The sequence below is a fragment of the Bos taurus genome, chromosome 6 (genome assembly GCF_002263795.3).
Source record: "Bos taurus isolate L1 Dominette 01449 registration number 42190680 breed Hereford chromosome 6, ARS-UCD2.0, whole genome shotgun sequence".
NCBI lineage: Eukaryota > Metazoa > Chordata > Mammalia > Artiodactyla > Bovidae > Bos > Bos taurus.
This window is the reverse complement of record NC_037333.1, coordinates 17,255,105-17,282,648: the sequence shown is the minus strand read 5'-3', so window position 1 is coordinate 17,282,648 and position 27,544 is coordinate 17,255,105. Positions and strand designations below refer to the sequence as shown.

The 27,544-nt window shown below is 42.7% G+C and overlaps 1 protein-coding gene across 1 annotated transcript; it reads left to right on the top strand.

The window, feature by feature from the left end:
- The first annotated feature begins 218 nt into the window (after positions 1–218).
- CYP2U1 (cytochrome P450 family 2 subfamily U member 1) lies at positions 219–20,887 on the top strand. The gene is given in 5 exon segments (NM_001076050.2): positions 219–772; positions 13,349–13,984; positions 15,743–15,904; positions 17,450–17,617; positions 18,354–20,887. Coding segments are annotated over 5 exon segments (1,632 nt in total). The 5' UTR covers positions 219–282; the 3' UTR covers positions 18,530–20,887.
- The last annotated feature ends 6,657 nt before the right edge of the window (positions 20,888–27,544 follow it).

Here is a 27,544-nt window from a genome sequence, read left to right as displayed (position 1 = left end):
TTCAGGCGTAGGTCACTGCTAAGTCCGACCCAGCGGAGGGGCGCGAGCCCAGCCGGGTCCGCAGACCTCAACAGCGCGGTTGCGAGCGCGTCCCCGTTTCAGCTCGGGCGACGCTGATTGGAGGGACAGGCGGAGGCGGTGGGTGCAGCCAATCCGGAGTGGCATCCGCGTCTCCTCCCCGCCCCTGGGCGCCCAGGGGAGTTGGCCTGGGGCCCGGCACCAGTGTCTGGGAGACTCTCGTGGGGTCTGCGGCAAGAGGCTGCGGACACCGGTGCACAGGCCATGGCCTCCCCCGGGCTTCCCCAGCCCCCCACCGAGGACGCGGCCTGGCCTCTGCGCCTCCTGCACGCGCCCCCGGGGCTGCTGCGGCTGGACCCCACGGGCGGCGCGCTGCTGCTGCTCGTCCTCGCCGCGCTGCTGGGCTGGAGCTGGCTGTGGCGGCTCCCGGAGCGGGGCATCCCCCCCGGGCCCGCGCCCTGGCCCGTGGTGGGCAACTTCGGCTTCGTGCTGCTGCCGCGTTTTCTCCGAAGGAAGAGCTGGCCGTATCGCCGAGCGAGAAACGGAGGAATGAATGCCTCGGGCCAGGGCGTGCAGTTGCTCCTGGCCGACCTGGGCCGTGTGTACGGCAACATCTTTAGCTTCTTCATCGGCCACTACCTGGTGGTGGTCCTCAACGACTTCCACAGCGTGCGGGAGGCGCTGGTGCAGCAGGCCGAGGTCTTCAGCGACCGCCCGCGGGTGCCGCTGACCTCCATCATGACCAAGGGAAAGGGTGAGCTGGGCCGCGCCTCGGGGTCACGGGCCCTGTGAACGCGCGGCTGGGGCTGCAGGTGCGCAGAGGCTGTGGGTTCTGTGCCCCTGAGGCCGCGCACCTGGCCCGCCGCGCACCTGCATCCGGAGGTGGAGGGAGGCGCTCCTTCCACTCCCGGATCCCGTCCATCCAGCTGGGATAGGCTCCATCCGCCCCAGGAGTATTCACTCCTTCCCAGAACGGGGCCTCACTCTTCAGGCTGTGTTCCCGACGAGGAACTTTGGCCTGGTTAAAAAGAGAGAGGGATATTTACACCGTTGGCCTTCTGAGTGCAAGAATTTAATGTGATTATTTTCCCATAGGATAGGAGCCAACTGACAAACCTAATACATCAGGTTCAGAGCCTCTCTGATTCCTGCTTATGGAAGTCTGAGTTGGGCAGTTTTGAGGGTTGGTAAACATCTTATCTGCTGCAGTCGAATATCACAGTTGCCCTTTATTTATCAGTGTTCCCTCTGTTGTATTGGCCGGCACGGGTCCCAGACTATTTTTCCATCTGTGCCAATCCTATCCTTAACTCAGATGTTAATTTCAATGTCTTTGCTGCAGGGAGTTTTTTTTTTTTTTTCCTCACTTCTGCAGCAGGTAAGTTAGGCTCCCTTGTTAGAACTTGTTTAATTGCAAAAGTACTTTTCTTCGCTATCAGTCCTGAGGCTTCAGGATTTTCTAACCTTGGGCCCAAAGTTGTGTCTTCACCACTAGACTGACATCCAGGAGGACAGAGTAATTCCTCGTCCTTCCTGGCGTGCAGTAGCGCAGTAGTGTAGTGTGTGTGTGCTCAGTCGTGTCTGACTCTTGGCGACCCCATGGACTGTAGCCCACCAGGCTCCTCTGTCCCTGGAATTTTTCAGATAAGAACGCTGGAGTGGGCTGCCATTCCCTTCTCCAGGGAATCTCCTGACCCAGGGGTTGAACACCTTGTCTCTTGCATCTCCTACATTGGCAGGCAAATACTTCACCATTGTGCCACCTGGAAGTAGGAGCCAGTAACTGTTAAGTAAATGAACTGCTGCTTCCCCTTCTTGGAATGTGGCATAAAGAGATTCAGGCTTTTTAGACCCTGATTAAGCCAGATTTTTGCATCAGGATTTTAAATGAATAGTAAAGACGATCTTAATATTTTAATGTTTAAAACATTAATTTTGATATTACTGAAAAACAAATTACACATGTCATAGTCCACACCTCACCCTCTGCACGCCTTCACACAGGCTGCTGCTTCTACCTGGAATTCTCTTCCGATCTCATGGCCACCTGGAGAACTTCTGCCTGCTTTTCTTCTCTCTCTCTCTCTCTTTTTTAATGAGGTGAAGTACAGATAGCATAAAATTTACCATCTTAATCATTTTTAAGCATACAGTTCAGCGTCATTAAGTCAATAACATTGTGAAAGTATCTCCGCTATCTCTAGAACCCTCTTCATCTTTCAAAACTGGAACTTCATACCCATTAAATAAACACTAAACACCCACGAAACATTAAAGTCTCTAACCTCTGGCAACCATCATTCTATTTTCCATCCTAGGTAATTTATTTAAGTGGAATCATGCAGTATTTATCTTTTTGTGACGGATACATTTCACCTCATACAATGTTTTAAGGGTCATCCATCTTGTGGCACGTGTGAGGATTTTCTTCCTTTTAAGAGTGACTGCTGTTCCATTTAACATTTGCACTGCACTTTGTTTATCCATTCCTCCTTGATGGACTATTGGGTACTTCTGTCTTTAGATTATTGTGAAAAATGCTGCTGTGAACATGGTGTATCCACAAATAACCGCTCAAAGTGCTGCTGTCAGTTCTTCTGGGTGTAAATCCAGAAATGGAATTGCTTGATCATAGGGAACTCTATGTTTAATTTTTGAGTGACTGCCATACCATTTTCCATAGCAGCTGCGCCATTTTACATTCCTACCAGCAATGGCCCACATTCCTACCCGCAACGGCCAACATTCCAGTTTCTCCACATCCTCACCAATACTTGCGCTCTGTTTCCCCATACCTGCTTCAATGTCTCCTCTCTGAGGCTGTGTTCTATGACATATTTCTCTACCCTCCCAGGCAGAGGTTCGATACTCTTTTCTCTGTGATACCACTGTTTTCAGTTAAACTCTCATCCCATTCCCTATCAGTCAATAAGTCTCATCAGTTCCTACTGCAGATACATCCATGTGCTGTATCCATTCACTTTTACCCATCTCCAGCTTATCCAAGCTACAGTCAGTTCTCATCTCTTACTGCAGAAACCTCTTAACTAGCCTGCTTGCTTCTGTCCAATCATTCATATATACAGCAATCAAAGGGATCTCTTAAAAGAAAAACAAAAAACTACGAATCAGAACAAATCATGTCACTCTGCCACTGAAACCAATTGCTTCTGACCCCGTTCTGTACCCTAAAGGGTCTGGCGTCTGTTTGCCTTTTGGACTTTATGTTTTTCTACTCATACCTTCCTTGTACATTTCAAGTACAGTGTCTGCTCTGGACACACTAAGCTGCTTCCTGGCAAGTTGGTGACTGCTTCAGGCTACTGGGTTTTGTTATCCTTGGGCCTGGAATAACTTTGTACTTGGCTGACTCTTTATCATCTCTTAAGTCAAGTGTCACCTTTCACTTCTAGTTTAGACACTGTCCAATATCATAACTGAATCTCATTCATATTTCACCAAACTCATTCATTGAACATTTTGAAAGCATTTAGCCTATTACCAACCCCACCTCCCTCCAGAACGTGACCTCTGTGAGGGTAAAGACTTAGGTCATTTTAACCACTGCACCCCCACTAATTGGCACAGAGTAAGTAGTCAAGAAATGAATGAATGCATGCACCAAGCACCTACTGCTGTACTGACCACATTGTATTGTCACTTTTGTTGCTTGTCTGTCTTTTCCTCCTGATTTTTTAAAGGTAAGAATTAGATTTTCTTTGTTGAGGTCCTTCTTGGTGGATGTATAGTTTGGTCAATAATCCATAATAAGGAAGGTGGTTTTTTTTTTAATTGGAAGATAATTGCTTTACAATTCTGTGCTGGTTTCTGCCATACATCAACATGAATCAGTCACAGGCTCCCCCTTAAACCTCCCTCCTATCTGCCCCCTCGTCCTACCCCTCTAGACTGTCACAGAGCCCTGGGCTGAGCTCCATGTGTCAGCAGCGAATCCCCACCGGCTCTGTTTTGCATATGGTAGCGTGTGTGTTTCCATGCTGCTCTCTCCATGCGTCCCCCTTCCCCCACTGTGTCCACAAGCTTGTCCTCTGTGTCTGTGTCCACTGCTGCCCTGCAGATAGGCTCATCAGCACCGTCTTTCCAGATGCCATCAGATCAGATCAGTCGCTCAGTCGTGTCCGACTCTTTGCGACCCCGTGAATCGCAGCACGCCAGGCCTCCCTGTCCATCGCCAACTCCCGGAGTTCACTGAGACTCACGTCCATCGAGTCAGTGATGCCATCCAGCCATCTCATCCTCTGTCGTTCCCTTCTCCCCCTGCCCCCAATCCCTCCCAGCATCAGAGTCTTTTCCAATGAGTCAACTCTTCACATGAGGTGGCCAAAGTACTGGAGTTTCAGCTTTAGCATCAGTCCTTCCAAAGAACACCCAGGGCTGATCTCCTTCAAAATGGACTGGTTGGATCTCCTTGCAGTCCAAGGGACTCTCAAGAGTCTTCTCCAACACCACAGTTCAAAAGCATCAATTCTTCGGTGCTCAGCTTTCTTCACAGTCCAACTCTCACATCCATACATGACCACAGGAAAAACCATAGCCTTGACTAGACGAACCTTTGTTGGCAAAGTAATGTCATATACATGCGTTAATATACAATGTTTGTCTTTCTCCTTCTGACTCACTCACTCTGTACAATAGGCTCTGTCTCTTGGAGGAATTAATACTTTAAGTGAAGCACCAAATTATCCCTGGCTCTCAAGACTTCCCTAAATAAGGAGGGATCTAATAACAAGCTGTGATCCAACTATACTTAAAAACTGCCTTATTAGATATAATAAGGTAGTTATTATACATAAATATATTGTAAGGCATTTATTATTATACATAATAAGGTAGTTATATATAATGCAGTTATTATTACATATATAAGGTAGTTGTTATATATAACAAGGCAGTTTTTAAGTATTAGTTGGATCACAGTTTGTTATTAGATCCCTCCTTATGGGGAAAGTCTTGGGTGCCCAGGATAATTTGCTGCTGCAGTGTCTGACCTAAAAGTATTAATTCCCCCAAGACACAGCTAGGACTTCTCAGGTGATGCTGCTCTGGTGTTCTGGTGGATGTATGTTGGGCAAATGTGCTGGAAGAAATTTCTGTTGCTAGTGAAGGTGATTGACAGGAGAAGGTAAAGCAAGAACCATATGTAACAAGGGAAATGCTTATGGATTTTACTTGGAATAAACAATAGGCCATCTGCACAGGAAAATGTAGATAGTCAAGGAATCTTTTAATGGAATTGTTTCAAAGGTGAAGAATAAAATGGGAGAAGGTAAATTTATCTCAAGATGACCATCAAGGGATAAAGGAGCAGATGAGTTCTGGGTTGACTTCATAGATCTAGAAGTGGATGGCATGGTCAGCTTGAAGGAGATTGGCCACAGGAGTGAAAGGCTGAGAGACTCAGCAAGATTTGAGGAATGCCCAGGCATTCCTCACTCCCTGCTCACTCCCTTCAGTGTCATTTCCAACAGAAACATTATAAAATGTGAAAATGTAAAATATAAAAGCCAGAAGGAGGATGTGTAGGCTATAAGAGAAGGTGATATTAGGAACTGGAGACCAATAGTGTTATTAAATGTTTCTTACAAGAAATTGTTTTTAAAGAATTTTGCTACTAAAGTGGGTGAGACTAGCAGAGAAGGAATGTTTCATGAACAGTGATGTGCTAGAAATTGTTCACTTAACACATTGTCAACGAGTTCTAGCATGTAGGAAAGTTATTTGAGTTTTTCAAATGATTGTGCTTAGACAAGTTGATGTTGTTTTTAAACATAAAAACTATAGTCAGCTAGATAGGCCATAAAGATGTTCTACGTTAGCTATGCCCATCAAACCTATTGATCCATCTGATTCTGTTCCTGAGCAGGAATAGTTAATAAAGCTACAAAGTCAAGTTAAGAGGTACACACTACTAGGTATGAAATGAATAAGCTACAAGGGTATATTGTACATTACAAGGAATATAGCCAATATTAATAATAATGTTAAATGGAGTATATTTTAAAAATACAGACTCATCTTGTATACCTGAAACTAATTTTGTATACCTGAAATTAATATAATATTGTAAATCAACTGTACTTCAAATAAAAGAAGTTTATTAAGTCAGAGCCAAGTCTACCCAAGAAGTACTTTACTTACCAGAATGGCATAGTTTGAAAACCTCAAGGCAAAACTAATAAATGTAAATTATTCCAAAGTGGTATCACCATGGAATACCTGACTGAAACACTTGAGTCCTTCGGCATTTTTCAGGTTATAACTAGAGAATAGAGGGTTTTAGAAGGGCTTTTCTCTGTAGTGGTGAAAATGGGAGAATGGGCATCTCAGGGTAGCTCCTGATTCTTGGAGAAGCTGGTTCACAGTAAGAAAGAAGAAAGGCAGGCAGGCAGAAAGAAGTGAAAGGGGGTGCGGAGAGAAGGAGTTCTGTGATGTTTAGTCCTCTCTGAGGTGGTGACACCCAGCTCTTTCTGCTTTTTTATTCCGTCCACAGCCTACTTGGCCTTTTTGCCAAACTAGCTTGAGGGTATGTTTTGTCATTTCCAAACCAGAGTCCTGATTTTGCTTTGCAGTCATTTTTATTTTTCAGTGGTTTTTATCCCCTTGAGATGAAGTCTTTGTAGACAACCATTGTATACATAAGAAAATAGTGTGAAGTCACTCAGTCGTGTCCAGCTCTTTGCGATCCTGTGGACTGTAGGCCACCAGGCTCCTCTGTCCATGGGATTTCCCAGGCAAGAATACTGGAGTGGGTTGCCATTTCCTTCTCCAGGGGATCTTCCTGACCCAGGGATCAAACCTGGGTCTCCCTCATTGCAGGCAGATGCTTTAACCTCTGAGCCACCAATGTCAAAAAAAAAAAAAAAGAAAAAAAAAGAATGGAGGTGTCAACAATTGGAAGATGTGCCTGAACCTCTTCCAAACACTCTAAGACTCTAAGCCATTCTGGCTTCCCGACCAGGGTATTTTACAAGGTTTGAAACCCTGATGCCATGAATTCTGTCCATGCCTCTCATCCCTGACATTCTCAGACACTGTCTCCTTGGACACCTCTTACGTCTTGCACTTCATATCTGTCGAAGTGAAAGTGTTAGTCTCTCAGTTGTGTCCGACTTTTGCAACCCCATGGACTGTAGCCTGCCAGGCTCCTCTGTCCCTGGAATTCTCCAGGTAAGAATACTGGAGTGGGTTGCCATTTCCTACTCCAGGGGATCTTCCTGACCCAGGGATCAAACCCAGGTCTCCTGCATGTGAGGCAGATTCTTTACCATCTGAGCTACTGGGGAAGTCCTCATATCTGTCAAGTTGCTGTCAATACCCAATGCCCAAGGACCAGCCTCTCTTGAGAGGGTTCCCTCCTTTTCCCCACCTTATCTAAACCTGAATTTTTCCCTAAAGATAAACCAGCCCCTTTTTAACTTTCCCCAAGTTCTTTATTTTTCTAAAATGTGCCTTCATATACATCCTTATTTACAAATGAAGTATCACCCAGATGTCCTGTCTGAGAAGTACTGCTTTCACTCAGCTGACAGGGTGCTCTTTCCCTTGTCTACACTGAAACCTCAGTAGCCTCCAACATACAACATTTAATACAATGTATCCCAACAACGGAACATTCCGTATAGTCCAACATACAGCGTTCAATCCTGTACAGCCCAACAATGCAACACTCAATACCATACATACCACTTATGCAACTTTAGTGCAACCCACCAGACAACATTTCAATATGCTATGCAACTTCAGTAGAGTCCAGCATAAAACAGTAGAGTTGTTGATTTATCCAGTTCCTCAAAAAAACTGAAAGCATCTCGAGAACAGTGACTGTGTCTTTTAAATCCATATGCCCTTAGTAGCTGGCACATAGGGGACTCTAAATAAATATTGGAAAAACTAATAGAGGGCATTTTGCTAGATAAAATGTTTCTAAAATCCAAATGTATGGATTTAAAGATAAGTTTAAAGGTGAGAGTTTGAAAGATGATGAGTAGGTGACACAGACTGAAGACCTAACAAAAGAATAAAATCCCTTGAGAAATAGGACAGACCAGAGATGTCATATGTGACAATGTGACATCTTAAATTAGATGGCAGTTAAAATTAGGATAAAATCCTGAAGTTAGAGTGAGAGACCATATCTTTCCAAGGAAAGAGAAGGGAGCCCAATAACACAGCCTCTGAATGCTGACAGCAGCAAAAGATTGGGCATGGTTCAAGACAGGAAGTGTGATTAAGCTGTGGTTCCCTAGAAAATAGTTTATGGGGGTTTAGTAAACAAAGAGAGTCTAGTTTCAGGGGTAGTTAATAAATTTTTATTCCTTCTTGAAAATCACACACTACACCAGAGGAACTTTTCACAGAAGCACCTACCCCATCCATGATGAAATGTTCCTATAACCCCGTACCACAACATCTGAAGACAAAAAACGGAGACAGGATTGGCAGATGACTTCAGAGAGTGGTGGGTGACCACCCTTAGGTTTCTGCAGGGGGAGGTACTAATGGAGTGTGGTCCAGTTCTTCCTAAGGAATCCCAGAAAGGCTCAGGAATCGGAGGTACCAGTGATTGCAGGAGATAGGGATGAGCCAGAGAGCTGAAAATAGCAATTGCTAGAAGTGCATATAAACTGTAGTTAGACCAGTTCCTTATCACCACCACCTTCCCTGCAGAAAATAGATGCTTTTGAAGAGCTTTGGATTTTAGTGACCTCTTGGTCAGCCAGTGATTTGAAGTAGGGAGGGGAATGAGGGCAGAGAGAGATGACCTTGTACCATGCAAGATGAAAAGCCTGTGCACTGCACCTAGAGAGCAGCCCCCACTCGCCGCAACTAGAGACAGCCGGAGTGCAGCAACGAAGACCCAGTACAGCCCCAAAACGAACGAAAGAAAGAATAAGGAAGGCATTACATGATGATAACAGGAACCCTTTTTTTTTAACCAGGAAGATAAAATATTTCTAAATTTGAATGTAGCTGACAATGTTGTCTGGCATATACAACATAGATACATAAAATTTTTGTGTATTTTAATTATATATTTTAATTCTTACAATATATATATATATACACACAACAAAAACTTACATAATTGCAAAAAGAAATTGATAAGTACCATTAGAGCAAAATATTTTAACATAAGTATTTGAATAGTTGAGAGATCAGGCAGATAAAAACTTGGTAAGGATAAAGAAGATGTGATTCTAACAGTTAGCAGCTTTCTTTGTTGGGAAGGACCTTACAGTGGCAGGCTTGGTGTATTTTTACCTGTAGTGGATCATTTTTTAGTGCTCTCGTCCTTCATATGAAAAAAAGATTTAATAAGGTCATGTAACAATATGCAAAAATCACTATCTTTTCGGTTTCTTCTTTAGTTTCAAAGTGACAATTTTACAATGCTACATTTCAATTGTATTGGATACATGTATATGTGTGGCTGAGTCCCTTTGGCTGTTCACCTGAAATTATCACATTGTTCATTGGCCTGGTGTGCTGCGATTCATGGAGTCGCAAAGAGTCAGACATGACTGAGCGACTGAACTGAACTGATAACTCCAATATAAAATTAAAAGTTTTTTTTTAAATTTCAAAAAAAGAGGACCTTATACCCAACAATTGCTTATATAAAAATTCTTCCCTACTTTATTTGGAGATTTATTAAAATTGATCACATTCTAGACTAAAAAGCTAGCCTCATCGATGTAAAAAATCAGCATAAGCCAGTTAACCTAGGTGGCAAAAGAGAATAACAGAAGAAAAACTTTATGCTTCAAATGTATTGAAAAGACATGCAAACAATACTTGTGGACCGCAGCTTAAGTGGATCTCAAAGGCAACTGTAGAGCCTTGAAAAGTGAAAGTGTTAGTCTCTCAATAGTGTTGGACTCTTTGCAACTCCATGGACTGTAGCCCAAGGCTCCTCTGTCCATGGGATTCCCCACGCAAGAATACTGGAGTGGGTAGCCATTCCCCTCTCCAGGGGATCTTCCCAACCCAGGGGTGTCTCCTGCATTGGCATGCAGATTCTTTACACTGAGCCACCTGGGAAACCCTTGTAGAGCCTTCACTATCCTTTCTTAGGATAAAGGTCTGAAAACTAGTGGGCTACCCTGGTGGCTTAGTGATAAAGAATCTGCATGCTAATGCAGGAAACGTGGGTTTGATTACCCATGTTTCCATGCTAATGTAGGAAATGTGGGTCGGGAAGATCCCCTAGAGAAGGAAATGGCAATACACTCCAGTATTCTTGCCTGGGGAATCCCATGGACAGAGAAGCCTAGCGGGCTACAGTCCATGGGGTCCCAAAGAGTTGGGCACAACTTAGCAACTAAACAACAGCAACAATATACAAGAAAGCAGACTAGAAAACCTGTAATGGAGCTGCCGGCATACAGCAAATGTATGACAGAGGAAGTGGTGTAGATCAGTAGGGAAAAGGAGAAGCTGTTCCATTAATGGTGCTTGAATAACAGATTTTCAGAATAGGGGTAAAGTGGATTCCTTCTTCACAACAAGTAGGAATACCTACTGCTACTGCTGCTAAGTCGATTCAGTCGTGTCCGACTCTGTGCGACCCCATGGCAGCCCACCGGGCTCCCCCGTCCCTGGGATTCTCCAGGCAAGAACACTGGAGTGGGTTGCCATTTCCTTCTCCAATGCATGAAAGTGAAAGTGAAGTCGCTCAGTCGTGTCCGACTCTTTGAGACTCCATGGACTTCAGCCTACCAGGCTCCTTCATCCATGGGATTTTCCAGGCAAGAGTACTGGAGTGGGGTGCCATTGCCTTCTTCAGGAATACCTAACATAAGTATAAACTCCAGGTAGGCTATAGAGACTTAAATGTCAAAAAGCAAAATGTTTTAATTTTACAAGAAAATAGTTGTATTTATGAACCTGTGGTAGGAAAAGATTTTTAAAATAAGATACACAGCACAAACCACTAAGAAAAGATTGGTAAATGCAACTACCTTCATATTTAAAACTAGTTTATCAAGTAGTAGCATGAAAACATGAAAAAAAGCAATTCACGTGGTGAAAGACAGTATCTGCTTTGCATGTAGAATATATAAGAAGAAGAAAATTGCACAGTTTATAAGCACAAATCACAGAATAGGAAACTTGGGCAAAAGCCATATGAGAAGCTGTTCCAACTCACTGTAACAGTCAGGGACATGCAAATAAAAATCAGATGAGATACATTTCAGCCCTCTGGCAAAAATAAAATGTCGATAACTGCCAAGTGATGGCAACTATTTGACAAGAGATCGTTAATATACTTCTGGTAGGCACACTTTTGGGGTCTTCTCCACTTTGGAGAGGAGTATGGCAGTATGGCAATGGCACCCCACTCCAGTACTCTTGCCTGGAAAATCCCATGGACGAAGGAGCCTGGTAGGCTGCAGTCCATGGGGTCGCTACAGTCAGACACGACTGAGTGACTTCACTTTCTCTTTTCACTTTCATGCATTGGAGGAGGAAATGGCAACCCACTCCAGTGTTCTTGCCTGGAGAATCCCAGGGACCGGGAAGCCTGGTGGGCTGCCGTCTCTGGGGTCGCACAGAGTCGGACACGACTGACTCGACTTAGCAGCAGCAGTCACATTGAAGGTGTGTGTATTTTAGGACACATCAACATACTGTTAGCAATGTTTTCAAAATTCTGATGGAGGGGGAAAGGTACAATTAATACATGTGCTGAAAATCTTTAGAAAATCTGTCTCTGATGTATCCTTTCCCAGGAAACTACTAGAGGATAGGCTTCAACAAAATTCAGTAGTGAAAGAAGAAAAAGACATAGATTCCAGGGAAATGGGTTCAACATAGGAGGTCCAAAAAGATTTCTACGCTGTGCTGCAACACTTCAGTTGTGTTCAGTTCTTTTTGACCCCGTGGACTGTAGCCTGCCAGGCTCCTCTGTCCATGAGATTCTCCAGGCAAGAATATTGGAGTGGGTTGCCCTGCCCTCCTGCAGGGGATTTTCCCGCCCCAGGGATCAAACCCATGTCTCATTATGTCTCCTGCATTGGCAAGCAGGTTCTTTACCACTAGCACCACCTGGGAAACCCCTACAAAAATTTGTAGTTGATGACAAATGGGAGTCATAAAACACCTAAACAGAAGGCCTAGAAAGAATATCGTATTTGAGCAGATGTGTGGAAGATCCCGGTCAGGAATATGAACCTGATCATTCAAAACAGACCATATGGCTGTTTTTTTTTTTTTTTATTGAGAATCATTTTACATAGACAGACTTAACCACTGAGAGAGGTCTTTATTTCATTCTCAGCTGTATTCACAGCATCCCAGTGTCTGGTACATAGTAGGCATTCAGAAATATTCGTTAAGTGAATGAAGCATGTCCTTGAAGGTAGCAGGAATGAAGTAGATGAAAAATAGGAAGGAAGAAGAGCTGGCTGAAACAATAAAGCACACCATGGAAAAGAGGAGGATGAAATAAGTGACAGGAAGCAAAGAATATTTGAGAACAATTTGATACAAAATCTGAGAGCAATTCTGTTGGGGTTGATGGTGAAAGATGTATAACATAAGTGAGAATCAAATAAGCTGTGGTTGTGAATGTCCTAGAGTTCAGAGGCTTTTAAATTAGGGCTGTTTGCAACAACAGACATTTTAGATTACTTGCCCGTTCTTTGATCCAAGCTTTGGTGAGCACCGTTCTAATTCAGTTGGGTCATTCACGTATTCAGTGAATACTTAACAAGCTCCTCCTCTGTATGTAGCCCTATGTCAGAAGTTTGGATTTTAATGAGGAGCAAACTCAGATATTATCCCTGCCCTCATGTGCGCTCTGTTACTGTGCTTCTTGTGTTCATAATGTTTAGAATATGCATGTACCTAGCTTGAGATATTGGAGAAGGAAATGGCGACCCACTCCAGTGTTCTTGCCTGGAGAATCCCAGGGACGGGGGAGCCTGGTGGGCTGCCGTCTATGGGGTCGCACAGAGTCGGACACGACTGAAGTCTGGGTTCACTTTAAGAAAATAAGATTTTGAAATTTAGGTAACTCTAGAAATCGAACCTTGTTTTCTCTTATTTCACCTGAAGTTATAATAATAAGCTTTTTAGCAAAGTTTTCTAGTGAAATTAGATATAATTTTTGTTATTAGAAACATACACTATCTGGATAACTAAATTTTGCCAGTCGTTCTTCTTGGCTGGTGGTCCTTATCTATACGTATATGAGCTTTGCACAAATGACTTGAGAAGTACAAGTCCACTTTATGGTTGGTCCTCTTCAGTGTTAATAATCAAGCTTCGCTGTCCCTCACCTTCTTTCCTGGGTTTCTTTTTGCAGGGATTGTATTTGCACATTATGGTCCAGTCTGGAGACAACAGAGGAAGTTCTCTCATTCAACTCTTCGTCATTTTGGCTTGGGAAAGCTTAGCTTGGAGCCCAAGATTATTGAGGAGTTCAGATATGTGAAAGAGGAAATGCAAAAGCACGGAGACGCCCCTTTCAATCCTTTCCCCATTGTCAACAACGCCGTCTCTAACATCATCTGCTCCTTGTGCTTTGGTCGGCGCTTTGATTACACTAATAGTGAATTTAAGCAAATGCTTAATTTTATGTCACGAGCATTAGAAGTTTGTCTGAACACCCAGCTCCTCCTGGTCAACATATGCTCCTGGCTTTATTACCTTCCTTTTGGACCATTTAAGGAATTAAGACAGATTGAAAAGGATTTAACCCTTTTCCTTAAAAAAATCATCAAAGATCATCGAGAGTCTTTGGATGTAGAGAACCCTCAGGACTTCATAGACATGTATCTTCTCCATGTGGAGGAGGAGAAGAAAAATAACAGCAATAGTGGGTTTGATGAAGATTACTTATTTTACATCATCGGCGATCTCTTCATTGCTGGCACTGATACCACAACTAACTCTTTGCTTTGGTGCCTCCTGTATATGTCACTGCACCCCAACATTCAAGGTAATAAACAGATGTTTTCTTTATTCATGGCAAAACCAGGATATTTAAATCAGGATCAACAACCTTGGTGATCCTGTGGCTCCTATCAATAAGCAACATCTTCAGGCTGGAAAACAAAATGGAAATGCTTGCATCTCATAGGGAATTGGTAAGGTGTTAACAGTGAAACTCCAAGATTCTAGACAGTGGCACTAAGGCCACAGCTTGCATGCATCTGCTCTAAATCTCTACAGGTCTGATTCTGTGTGAAATCTAGGATGAAGAAAGAACTTTAGAGAAGACTCTTTTAGAGTTGAATCATAATCATCTGAACCCATCCATCTTTTTTGAAAGTGAGACCAGAGGCCCAGAGTTCTGTGATTTTCACAAGGTCACAGAGCTAGTTCCACCACATCAATACCAGTAGGTAGTGAATATCAGTGGAAGTTCACAGTGGAAGGACAGGGGGAAGAAGTGTATTCATTTTCCATTGCTCCTACAACAAATAACCACACACTTAGTGACTTAACACAAATTTGTTATCTTAGAGTTCTGTACCTTAGAAGTCTGACACTGTCTCAGTGAGCTAAAATCAAGACATTGGCAGGGCTGCGTGCCTTGCTGGACACTCTGGAGGAGAATCCATCTCCTTGCCATTTCCAGCTTCTTTGGCTGGTGGCCCCATTGCTCCCATTTTGAAGCCAGCAATCTTGTATCTCTCCGACCATTTTTTCGTAGTCATATCTCCCTCTGATTCTAAACTCAACTGGAAAAAGTTCTCCAATTTTAAAACCCATGTAATTAGACTGTGCACACCGAGAAAATCCAGCATAATCTCCCCAGCTTAAGGTCCTTCGTTTAATCCAAGTCCCTTTACCATATAAGATAGCATATTCACAGGTTCTAAGGGATTATGGACATCTTGGGGGACCATTGTCTGCCTACTGTAGGTGGGATTTTGCCTACCTACATTCATTAACTATTGATGAGTAGCAGATTATCCCAAAATTTAGCATCTTAACAACCATTCATTATGTCACATAGTTTCTGAGGATCAGGAGTTTGGAGCAGCTTAGGCTGGATGTTCTGCATAGGATTTCTTAGGAAATTATAATCATGATGGTGGCCGGGGGTGACAAATACCTGTAGACTTGACTAGGACTAGAGGATCCTCTAGCAAGATGATTCACCCACATGACTGCTGGCGGGCCTTACCCTTCAGACCTTGACTTGGCTGCCAGCTTCTCCCAGAATGAATGACTCGAGAGTGAGTGGTCCAGACAAAAGCCATGGTGGTCAACTCTAACCCAAGCTCAGAATGGTCATACCACTACTTCTCCCTATTCTATTGGTAACAGAGACCAGTTTGGTATAAAGTGGGAGGGGACAGCACAAAGATGTGACCACCAAGAAGTGGGGTCACGGGGGGTCATGTTGAGCTGTCACACGTCATCACAGGTAAAAGTTTAGAGAGCCAGTTCTAAGCTGATACGAGAGAGTGATTCAGACTGGTCCTGAATCCAGTGCACCTTCCCCTTGGCCCCTCTGTCTGCTGTGCCATGCTCCATTAAGCGTCCCAGGCTGGTACAGAGTCCCTGGGACCAGCTGCCTCTACTGGGATATCTGAGCGGTGCTTCATTTCACGGAGGCTAAGTCAGCTTCTATTGCCGACTTCCCAGCTGGGCAGGTGTGGTGATGGGAAGTGTGCATGGGAGGGCAGTCTCTCCTGGCTTATCCTTTGGATTCTGCTTTCCTTTTTTTTTTTTTTTTTTTGTATAGAAAAGATTCATGAAGAAATTGCAAGGGTCATTGGTGCTGACCGCGCCCCCTCCCTCACTGACAAGGCGCAGATGCCCTACACAGAAGCCACCATCATGGAGGTGCAGAGGCTGAGCACTGTGGTGCCGCTCTCCATCCCTCACATGACCTCAGAGAAAACAGGCAAGTCCAGGGCCTTCCTCCTCGGAATGCCCTTGAGGGGAACCCAGCCCCTTCACCCAGAGGACCTGAGGTGAGGGTGCAGCCGGGGTTTGGCATGGTCATGGATAATCAAATGTCCAGGGGATGCTTCAGCCTTGCTGTCCCTGTTTGCTGTACTGGCTGGCATTCCAGCACTGGCTGACTGGTAAACATCTCTCTTGGCTTCAGAGCATGCTCATGTACACTGGTCAGGCAAATTCTTCCCTTTAATGTGGCTGTATTGGCAGATACAATAGTTAACAAAGGTCCCTCTCAGTCCTCCTGTTCTTGGAGGTCCGAAGAGCTAGCCTAAATTTGGAATTAAGGAGTTCAACTGGGAATTATCCTGCATCGTTTTTAACAATTCTGCAACTGAAGCACAAATGGTGAAGAATTAGAAGAGCCCATCTGATTCTGAGGGCACATGTTTCAGCCTCTCATCTACAGTGACATACAGGCTCTCAGACTGTAAATGTCCTTCATAGCCAGGAGTTGTCCTCTGGAGACAGCCTGTGATGAAATGGCCTTGCATCTACTTATAAGACAATTGTAGGAGGCAATCACTTATAAATGACATTGGATCACTCAACAGTTGGGTGGAAATTAGATACGAATGTGATTAGATATGTGCGGCATCTTTGGGGCATTGTTTAAAGTACATATGATCTTGACAGCTGGTGAGAGCCAGTGCTGATGTCCTGTTATATCCCTTTAGTTTACCTTCTTCATTGCATTGTTGTGTGGACATAAAAGACTGTGAGCTGTAAATTATATATAAGAATTACTGTTGTCTGAAGTGAAGAGAAGTGAAAGTCGCTCAAGTCATGTCTGACTCTTTGCGACTCTGTGGACTGTAGCCTGCCAGGCTCCTCTGTCCATGGAATTCTCCAGACAAGAATGGAGTGGGTAGCTATTCCCTTCTCCAGGGGATCTTCCCGACCCAGGATCAAACACAGGTCTCCTGCATTGTGGGCAGATTCTTTACCATCTGAGTTTAGTTGCTAAGTTATGTTTGACTCTTTGTGACTCCATGGAGTGTGGCTGCCAGGCTCCTCTGTCCATGGGATTTTCCAGTCAAGAATACAGGAGTGGGTTGCCATGCCCTCTTCCAGGGGATCTTCCCAACCCAGGGATCAAACCTGTGTCTCGTGCATTGGCAGGTGGGTTCTTTACCACTGAGCCACCAGGGAGGAATTTATAATTTTTTGGAACAGTTTACTTGACATGCCACATGATTTCTATTTTAATGTTTCTCTTAATTATAATTTTTAATGGTTTGATTGGGTTTATTAACTCAGCATGCATCAGAGCAGCTCCTGTGCTCTGTCTTAGGCTGAGTCTAGGGATCGTGTGGAGACGATGACAGTTAATGAGGTCTTTTCCCTGCCCTCAAAGTACCTGAAAGTTTACTCTCAGCAGCTTAAGAACCTAGATAAATAACTAGCTCTTTTTTTTCAAACAGTGATGTTTACTGAGAGCTATTAGTAAAAGCATGTTGAATGATTCTGTGGTTTTGTTCTGTTTTAGTGCTCCAAGGTTTTACCATTCCTAAAGGCACAATAATATTACCCAACCTATGGTCAGTACACAGAGACCCAGCCATCTGGGAGAAACCAAATGATTTCTACCCTGATCGATTTCTGGATGATCAAGGACAACTTATTAAAAAGGAAACGTTTATTCCTTTTGGGATAGGTCAGTTAAACTTTTATTTTCTTGATGGTATAATTAAGAAAGAAGTAGAACCAGAAGAATCTTTTATTATTTCATGATATTGTTTTAAAAATGTGTCTTTCTTGACAAGCCAATATATGAGAGAAATAATTTAGATAATGCATCTCCACTATGTTCATTTCATATTAAAAAAAATGAAAGCAGTTGATTTTAAATCATTAAACGTGACTAGAAATCTTCCTTTTTGCGTTGTCCAGGTGATTGTTGAAGTCCCAGAGAACTATTAGAGTTAAGAGCAGCTTTCGACCTGCCTGAATGGTGGGTAAGAGGGTGGGATCTCTGATCTCAGCAGTTACTCTTTTAGGTCCCTAGATGAGGGCAAGGAGGCTTCTTTCTATAGAAAAGGAATGCTCCGGAGATTCTCACGTGATGTCTCTTCTCTTCAATCTTCCAGGTAAGAGCAGGGAAAGAGATAAGTAGGTATGGAGGAGGAGACGAGGTAGCCCGCCTTGTTGGGTCCATCTCCAGTTTCTATCTAGGATGAGCATAGATTTTTGTGAGGAGTCAGCTAAAATGTGAACTTGGTAAAAATTCTAATAGACTATGGGAAGCCCTGGGGTATATGTGGCAATTTTATTTCAAACTTCTCAGTGTCTGCCTTTAAAACACTCAATTTAGAGTTTTTGTATAAATGTATCCCTTTTGAGGTAGGAAAAGGGGTGGTCTTGTAATCCCTTTTTTCTGGTCTTATTTTTAGGGAAGCGGGTGTGTATGGGAGAGCAGCTGGCAAAGATGGAGTTGTTCCTGATGTTCGTGAGCCTAATGCAGAGTTTCACGTTTGTTTTACCTAAGGATTCAAAGCCAATCCTGACTGGGAAATATGGTCTAACTTTAGCCCCACATCCATTTAATATAATCATTTCAAAGAGATAAAGAACATCTCCATGAAGAGATGGTGCAGAGAATGTAAATACACATCCTTCTAAACAGCCTTCCTTCTGTAATTGACAGTGGATCTGGCAACTCTGAAAATCTAGGTTGGCCTCAGATCAGAGAGAGATTGGAAAGAGGGTCAAACATGGGGACTTTTGCTTTTGAGGGGGGGTTCCTCTGCAGGAAACTTCAGCCATTTCAGTAATGCATGTGACTTGGGGGATTGCGACCAAAGTAGTGGATGGGGAAGCAGGCAATATGGATTTTTATGCCCAGTGGGCTCCACCAGTGGGCATTTCATCTCACCTCTCAGTGCCTCAGTCTTTCCACATGGAAGGCAGTGGTAACAAAACCTGCCTCATATCTTGGCATGCATGTGTGCATGCTAAGTCACTTCAGTGGTCTCCAACTCTGTGATCCTATGGACTGCCTGCCAGGCTCCTGTGTCCATGCGATTCTCCAGACAAGAATACTAGAATGGGTTGCCATTCCCTTCTCCAGGGGATCGTCCAGACCCACGGATCAAACCTGGGTCTCCTGCGGCTCCTGCATTGCAGGCAGATTCTTTACCACTGAGCTACTGCAGACACTCATCTCGGCTTGAACGATGGTCAAATGCCCCATATCTTTACTGACATCACTAAGATGCTGTTAAGTTCTGGAGAACAAATCCGGGAGAAGGAAGACCTACCTGTTTAAGACCCATGGCAACATGAAAGTGGTGTTCAGACTTTAATACTTCATCAGAGAAGGATGTGGGCTTGAGTGACAATGAATTAGAACTTATCTTGGAACAGAGTTTATGTCAGTTTTAGGGGACTTGTTATCATTACCCTTTTACGATTTTAGTTTTTACTTTTTGTAGACATAGGATGAAGAGAACCCTTGTTCAGTATGTTGAGGAATGGATATGGTCTGAATGTATGTTTGCCTTCTCTTTCAACTACATCAACAGTGAGCCTAGATGAAGAAGTGGCTTCATGGCAGGATTCCTTTCTGCTGTCTTTACCCACAAGGATGTAGCTCTAGCTTTTAACTTGAGCCCTGAATAGTGAGCTCAGGAATTTTGATACTAGGATTAATAAGGGAAGGATTTGAGCTGTACTGCACGTTCCTTTCCTGTTCTTCCTTCCTGCCACTAGGCCTAACATATCTCATCCTTGAAGACTCACAAAGACAGGAAGGCATTCTTTTGCTTATTAAGATAACTAAATTGTTTCTTAATAAATAAGCTCCTTCTGAAAGAGCAGTTCTCGAAAAAGGTTAACGCCCTCTTTCAGGAGGTGTTTGGAAATATGGGGGTGTGTTTTTCGTTATCATAATCATGGGGGTGCTACTGGCCTTTTTTGCTGCCACGAAGCCAGGATGATAAATGTCTGAGCAGTCCTAGACAGTGAAGAGCAGACCTATCCACAGAGAACATGCCCCAAAAGTGGCCAGGCCTTTCCTTTATTCTCCCATTATATTCCATATATAGAAGGAATCGTGATATAATATGAGCAGCTGTTCTTTTTGAGCCTTCCTCATTCTGGCAACATATTTTATGCTTCAGTTGAATACTTATGTAATTCTTACAGACTGTCCAGTCACAGGATGATATTTTGTAGCTATGAAGCTCAAGCTTAGAGAAGCTAAGGACTTCGTGTAGTTATTAAGAAGAAGTACTACTGTTTGTTTCAAACCTACCAGTTTATAACAGGAGAGTTCTTCCTGTACCACTTCTTGGTACTTCCTCCACTAGATCCCATAGCAGCCTATCTCTCTGCATTTTCAACATGGATAAATGACATACAGGCCAATCTTTAGGTGCCTTGAGCATTTTTTGTTAATTAAAATAGAAAACCTAATGAATGAAATGCCTAGGCACTGTGAGTGAATGGAGAGTTTGTTGTGCAGATCTTGGATGGATGGTGTGGGTTACCCTGCGTCATGAGCAGGGCAGTTTGTTCCTCATTTGAAATTGCATATGCTTTGGAATTGCACTATTAACTTTGCATTAGCAAATTTATTACTCCTCGATTTATAAATACATTTTCAGTATTCCCTAAACAGTTTGCAGCTAATTTGAGAAAAAAAACTATTCTGTGAGAGTATGTTGAAATAAGATGTTTATTAAACTTTAAAACAATGCCTTAAACTGTAGCACTTTAAAAACATCTGTTTATGGCAAATCACTGCGAAGACTTAGTGCTTTCCTCCCATGTGTTGATGTTTTACGATTTTGTACTTTATGATTTACTTGAAGTGTAAAAAGAATAGTACTTTGTTTGGTAATTCTGCCTGATACCTACTTTTAGTCCTCATCGTGAACATAATTTTTGATGTTTTTATTAAACTTTTAATTTTAACTAAGTGTCACTTCTGGGTTTTGGGGGTTTTATTTCAGTTGCTAAGCAAAATTCTTTCTTACTAGATGTCAAGTTAGGAAGTGGAAGAGGGAACAGACCTTCAGAAAGAGAGAGATGGCCACATGTAAGCATGATCTCCAGGCAGGAGGATAATTCTTTTAAAATATGCTCTCTTTTACACAGTTACTCTCAGGGCTGTCTTAAAGCCCACGTTTCTTATTTCCCACATCAAAATCCTGCATGGTTTGAAGGATGGATGAATCTGTACAAGCCCATGGTGGCAAAGTATCAAGTGCTTATCTCAATTACACTTCTTAGCTCAGGAAAACGAGTTTTTAAAATACCCCACCCTATGGATTTTTCCTCTAGATGAGCCCACTGCCAGCCTTTTTCCATGGCCCAGTCTTCCTCCTACAGGTTACAGATCAGAGGTCACCTCCGCAGGCACGGCTTCCACTAGGGTCCAATCTAAAGTGGCCTTTCCTGAGAACTCTCTGGTATGGACTAAATGTATGTGTTCCTTGCCAAGAATTCATTAGTTGAAATCTGATCCCCAGTGTGATGGTATTTGGAGGTAGAATCTTTGGAAGGTGATTATGTCATGAGAGTGGAGCCCTCATGAATGATTAGGGTCCTTATAAGAGCCCCAAGAACTGCCTGGTCCCTTCTGTCATATGAGAACGCAGTGCAGAGATAGCCGTCCATGAACCAGGAAGCAGGCTCTCACCAGACACCGAATCTGCAGATGCCTTGAGTTTGGACTTCTAGCCTCCAGAAGGGTGGCTCAGTGGTAAGGAATCTGCCGATCAATGTAGGAGATGCAGGTTTGATCCCTGGGTCAGAAGATCCCCTAGAGAAGGAAACGGCAACCCACCCTAGCATTCTTGCCTGGGAAATCCCATGGACAGAGGACCCTGGTGGGCCACAGTGTCACAAAAGAGTCAGACACGACTTAGTGACTAAACAACAGCCTCCAGAACCATATGAAATAAATTTATTTGTAAAAATCTCAAGTCTATGGTGTTTTTGTTGTAATACCATAAGTGGATAAAATACTTCCTGATTTATCACCCAGTTTATTTCCTCCAGAGACCTCCTCGTTATTTACAGTTACCCTGTTTATTAAAATCCTCAGTTTCCATCATCTCTTCCACCTCTGGCCAGAGGACCATTGATGCAAAAGTTTTCAATTTTGATGAAGTCCAAATGGCAAACCACTCCAGTGTTCTTGCCTGGAGAATCCCAGGGACGGGGGAGCCTGGTGGGCTTCCGTCTGTGGGGTCACACAGAGTCGGACATGACTGAAGCGACTTAGCAGCAGCAGCAGTCAGTCTATTTTTTCTTTTGTTGCCCGTGTCTTCAGTGTCATATCCAAGAAATCATTGCCAAATCCAATGTCATGAGGCTTTCGCCCTGTTTTCTTCTAAGAGTTTTATAGTTTTAGGTTTTATGTGAGGGTCTTTGATCCATTTTGAATTGACTTTTGTATTTGGTGTAAGGTAAGGGTCTAACTTTCATGCATGTGGATAACAGTTTTCCCAACACTATTTGTTGAAAATGCTGTCTTCCCCAATTAATGATCTTGATACTTCTGTCCAAAATTGTTTGACCATATACACAAGGATTTATTTCTTTGTGGATACTATCTTTTTTTTGTTGTTTTTTTCATTGTCTTTTTATTTTGGCTGCACAGCCAGCATGTGGGATCCTAATTTCCTGACCAGGGATGGAATCTGTATCCACTGCATTGGAAGTGTGGGGGCTTAGCCACTGGGCCACCGGGAAGTCCCTGGATACTACTTTTAAAGTAATGAATCACTAAACAGTTTTGTACTAACGCCAGAATATTCAGACGAATCAATGAAACAAAACAGCATATCCTCTAGTGTATAAAAGTGGCATCACGCTGTTGTTCAGTCACTCAGTCGTGTCCAACTCTGTGACTTCATGGACTGCAGCACACCAGGCTTACCTGTCCTTCACCGTCTCCTGGAATTTGCTCAAATTCATGCCCATTGCATCAGTGATGCCATCCAACCATCTCATCCTTTGTTGCCCCCTTCTCTTCCTGCCCTCAATCTTTCCTAGTATCAGGGTCTTTTCCAATGAGCCGGCTCTTTGCATCAGGTGGCCAAAGTATTGGAGCTTCAGCATCAGTCCTTTCAATGAGTATCAGGGTTGATTTCCTTTAGGATTCACTGGTTTGATCTCTCTGCTATCCAAGAGACTCTTCAAGAGTCTCCTCTGGCATCACAGTATGAAAGAACAAAATACTTTAAAAAGCAGTGCTGGGCCCATTGGCTGTTGCTGCATGCCTGCTCAGTCGTGTCCACTCTTTGTGACACCGTGGACTGTAGCTCGCCAGGCTCCTCTGTCCATGGAATTTTCCAGGCAAGAATGCTGGGCTGAGTTGCTGTTTCCTTCTCCAGGGGGTCAAACGCATCTCTTGCGTTTCCTGCATTGTCAGGTGCTTTCATTATCACTGGCGCAACCTGGGAAGGGCAATTGGTTAATTACTTAGAAAATTAAACAACTCTTCCCTCTTTTCCAAACACCCAAATTCATCCCAAGAGGTCTAATAAGTAAAAATAATACATTTTTATGTATTCCTGAAATATCTGATATGGGAATGGGAAGCGACTTTTCCAAGCATAAAAAAATTATGGACATTTTGAAACACATACAGAAGTTAAGCTCAAATCTTGTTTCATCTACACTATCCCACTTCCCACCAGCCTCATTCTGTACTGATTTATTATGAAGCAAATCTCAGATACATCACAGGAGCATGTTCATCATGTAAAATATGACTTGCAAGGATGCCTCATCTCGAGTTGTAGTTTTATTTCAAAGAAATATTGACAAGGGGTATAAGTGCCGCAGTGGTAAGGAATCCACTTACCAACGCAGGAGACACAGGTCCAATCCCTGGGTCAGGAAGATCCCCTGGAGAAGGAAATAGCAACTCACTCCAGTATTCTTGCCTGGAAAATTCCACAGATAGAGGAGCCTAGAGGCTACATTCCACAGGGTTGCAAAGAGTCAGACATGACTGAGCACAACACAGCACAAATATACTGAGAAACAGCCCAAGAAAATATATTAGAATGTCAAACAGACCAGAAGACTGTGGTTATTTTTCTCAAACATGTTTAAAATTAAATTACTAATGCAACAATGAGAAGAATACTACTAAATGACCTATATCTTATAGTTCCTTCTTATTCAGATTTATTACTCAGTTTTCTTTCTTTAGGTTGTGCCTCATTTAAAAGACAATTTTCCACAACAAATATATCAATTTGGCATTTCTAATACATGATGCTAAAGATGGAAGTTCCGCCACTGAAAACTCTCTTCTCCCATTGTACCCCACTTGGCAGCATTTGTTCTTATTGTGCTTTTTTCCAATCTGAGTTTGTTTAGCAATCCTCTTCCTACTTGAAATGCAAAGACTTGTAGTGATTTGATGATTATTATAGTTTTTAAAAGATACCTTCCAAGGATATTTGGTCCTTTCTATGGTTTCCTTGTATACAAACTCATGTTTATGGGAAAGCCGGCACTTCAACATAAAAATAAAAACAAATTAAAACTTCAATAAAGCTGTTATTGTAAAGAGGGGGAGAGAGAGACAGAAATAGTCTAGAGTCATGCCATATGTGACTCTAGACTGGATTAAGTACTAGAAGAAAAAAGAACTATAAAGGACATTACTAGGTCAATTAACTAAATTGGATTACAGGTGCCCAAATGGATAGAAATGTTGTATCATATTAAATTTACTAAAGTTGATTACTATTGTTATATAAGAGAATCACCCTATCCCTAGGAAACATGCATTGAAATATTATAAAGGACCATGATGTATGTAACTTACCTTTAAGCGGTTCAGAAATTATTCATCATATGTATATAAAATATCTATTATAGAAAAATAGATATAGACAATTGATAAGATAAAGCAATTTGAGAAAATATTAGCAATAGGTAAAAGTGGGTTGGGCTTCCCTGGTGGCTCAGATGGTAAAGCGTCTGCCTGCAATGTGGGATACCTGGGTTTGATCCCTGGGTTGGGAAGATCCCCTGGAGAAGGAAATAGCAACCCACTCCAGTACACTTGCCTGGAAAATTCCATGGATGGAGGAGCCTAGTAGGCTACGATCCATGGGGTCGCAAAGAGGTGGACACAACTGAGCGACTTCACTTTCACTTTCAAATGTGGGTAAGAGGTATATGGGTTTCTTTGCACTATTCTTGAAACTTTTCTATAAGTTCAGTTATTTCTAAACAAAACAAACTGAAAAGAACATGACTGTGATTATGATTCTCATAAAAACATCCACTCTGATCTGGCCCCTGCCTACCTTTCCAATCTCATCTTCATTCACCTGAAAGTTCCCCGGGCTTTTGTTATCCATCCTGCATTCACTGTATTTCCAGACCACTCTCTATTCTTTGTTCCTTTACAGGCTACATATACACTTTTCTGTCTGAAATGTCCTTATAAATGTTCTCTGCTTGAAAACCTTCTAATCATCCTCACTACTCTGCTGTAACATATCCATCATGATGAAGTAGTTTAGGACATCGGTTATGAGCAACAGCTTTGCACTCGGGTAGCCTGGGGCTCAACACCTGGCTCTGTGCTCTCTCCCTATCACACATCAGGCAAGTTATTTTCTGCTCTAAGCTTCAGTTGTCCCGTATGTGAAACATACACATTATGAAATATACATATGCATTATGAGTATAATTATGTATTATATTTAATTATATGAATATAATGAATGAGTATAAATAAACATATACATTATGAAACAGTAACGTTAGACTGATGGGAGTGGATGGGAAGATACACGTCACAAGCTTGGCACAGAGCCTGGCAAATTAAGCACTTGTTAAATGCTTGTTTTACCCTTGCTTCCTCCCCTTCAATAAAATAATAAATAAATAAATACCTGGCTCTGAAAATCTCAGAAGTATAGTTAGTCAAAATATATTTTACCCTTCAACTCATTTATAAATATTAGGACCTTTATATAAGACAGTTTCCAATTTATAAGCTAGGAAATCAACTTGGTTCTTTGTGGCTAGGATTTAAAGTATTTGAGAAGGAGTAGAAGGAAATAAGTGAGTTTAGAGTACTGGGGCCAGGACTTGAGAAGTTAGGTGATTATCCTGTGGGTAAAGTTTTTAAAAGGATGGGAGTGCAGTGATCCAGTTTATAACTTGAGAAATCAGTCTGAGAAGAATGTGAAACATTAACTGGGAGGAAGAGACATTAGTTTCATCAAGGCATGTTAGGAATGGGCTCAGCCTCTATTCGGGAGACAGTATGAATAAATGCAGAGGGGGACAAAAGGGAGGAATCCTGGATGGAATCAATGAGTGGAATTGATGACATTTGACCAACCAACATGGTGGTGAGGGGGAAGGAAAACGCTCTTGGTGGATGACCAGGATCATCATGAACTGAGATGATGAATGCAAGAGGAGGCAAAAAGCATTGTGGGAGGAGAAAAATAATAGGTTCAAATTTGGTAAGTTACAGTGAAGTAGCTGAGGGGTTTCCAAGTAGAGGTGATCAGCAGAGAATTATTAATGGATGTTCCGTTTGAGAGGCACGAGTCCACATGCTAGAAATCAGAATGGCGTAAAACACATGGCTGTATAGAGTGTTCAGGTGTAAATACTGGAATCACTGTGCAAAACTTACAGTACCGGGGCTAATTAGCAGGAAGGTCTAAAAATATTAATCTGCTTAACCTTAATGATTACATTAATATAACAGTTAAAGCTCCAAATCTAGACATACCTATGTGTTACTGGAGCCCACTCCCCCATTTTTTTCTCCTCTAGCAGCAGCAGCACTTTCTAAGGAGTATGAAATTATGAAAGGAGTGATGTTAGAATGGATTCAAATCCGAGCCTAGCCAGTGATTAATCTGAGTGACATTTAACAAATGCCTTAATCACTCAGATCCTCAGTTTCTTCACCTTTGGAGTTGTATAGCAGTGGTCACCTTAAGGTTGCTATGAAGGGAGGCAAAAAACATAGTGGTCAAAAACATGAGTCTCCCAAAAAGAGACTGTCTTGGGGTTGAATTCTACTGTGCCATTCATTAAGCTGTGTGACTTCAGTTAAGTTTCTGAACCTCTCTGGGCCTCAGTTTCCTTACCTGTAAAAAGGGATACCCTTTCCTTTGCTGTTTCTGAATTAATCAGTGACTAGGGCCATGCTTCCCAGTATACCACTCTTCCTGCAGAGAGAAATGAAGCACCACCCCAAGAACAGGGTGAAGGTGCAAGTCAAGGACCACAGAAATTGTTACCAGGTGCCCAGAAGCCCAAGGTTGCACTTAGGAAAAGAATTGCATTTCTGGCAAAAAGAAGAATGATTCTATTGTAACTGTCATCTGATCAGGACTGGGCAGGAATAGAGGTCAGTGTGGCCTTCCTGGTTCAGAAGAGTGTAAATGAGGGTTACACTCTGAGTGTAATACAGCTGGAAAGGTGCCTGAAGCCCAGGTTGTCTGCAGATGGTCATACTCCACACCAGGGACTGAGCAGGACTCTTGATGCTCACTCCAGTGCTCCTTTCTTCACATAATACAGATGGGCTCAGATTTGCTGAAAAATACTGTAGTGGTTCTTTCTTTTCTGA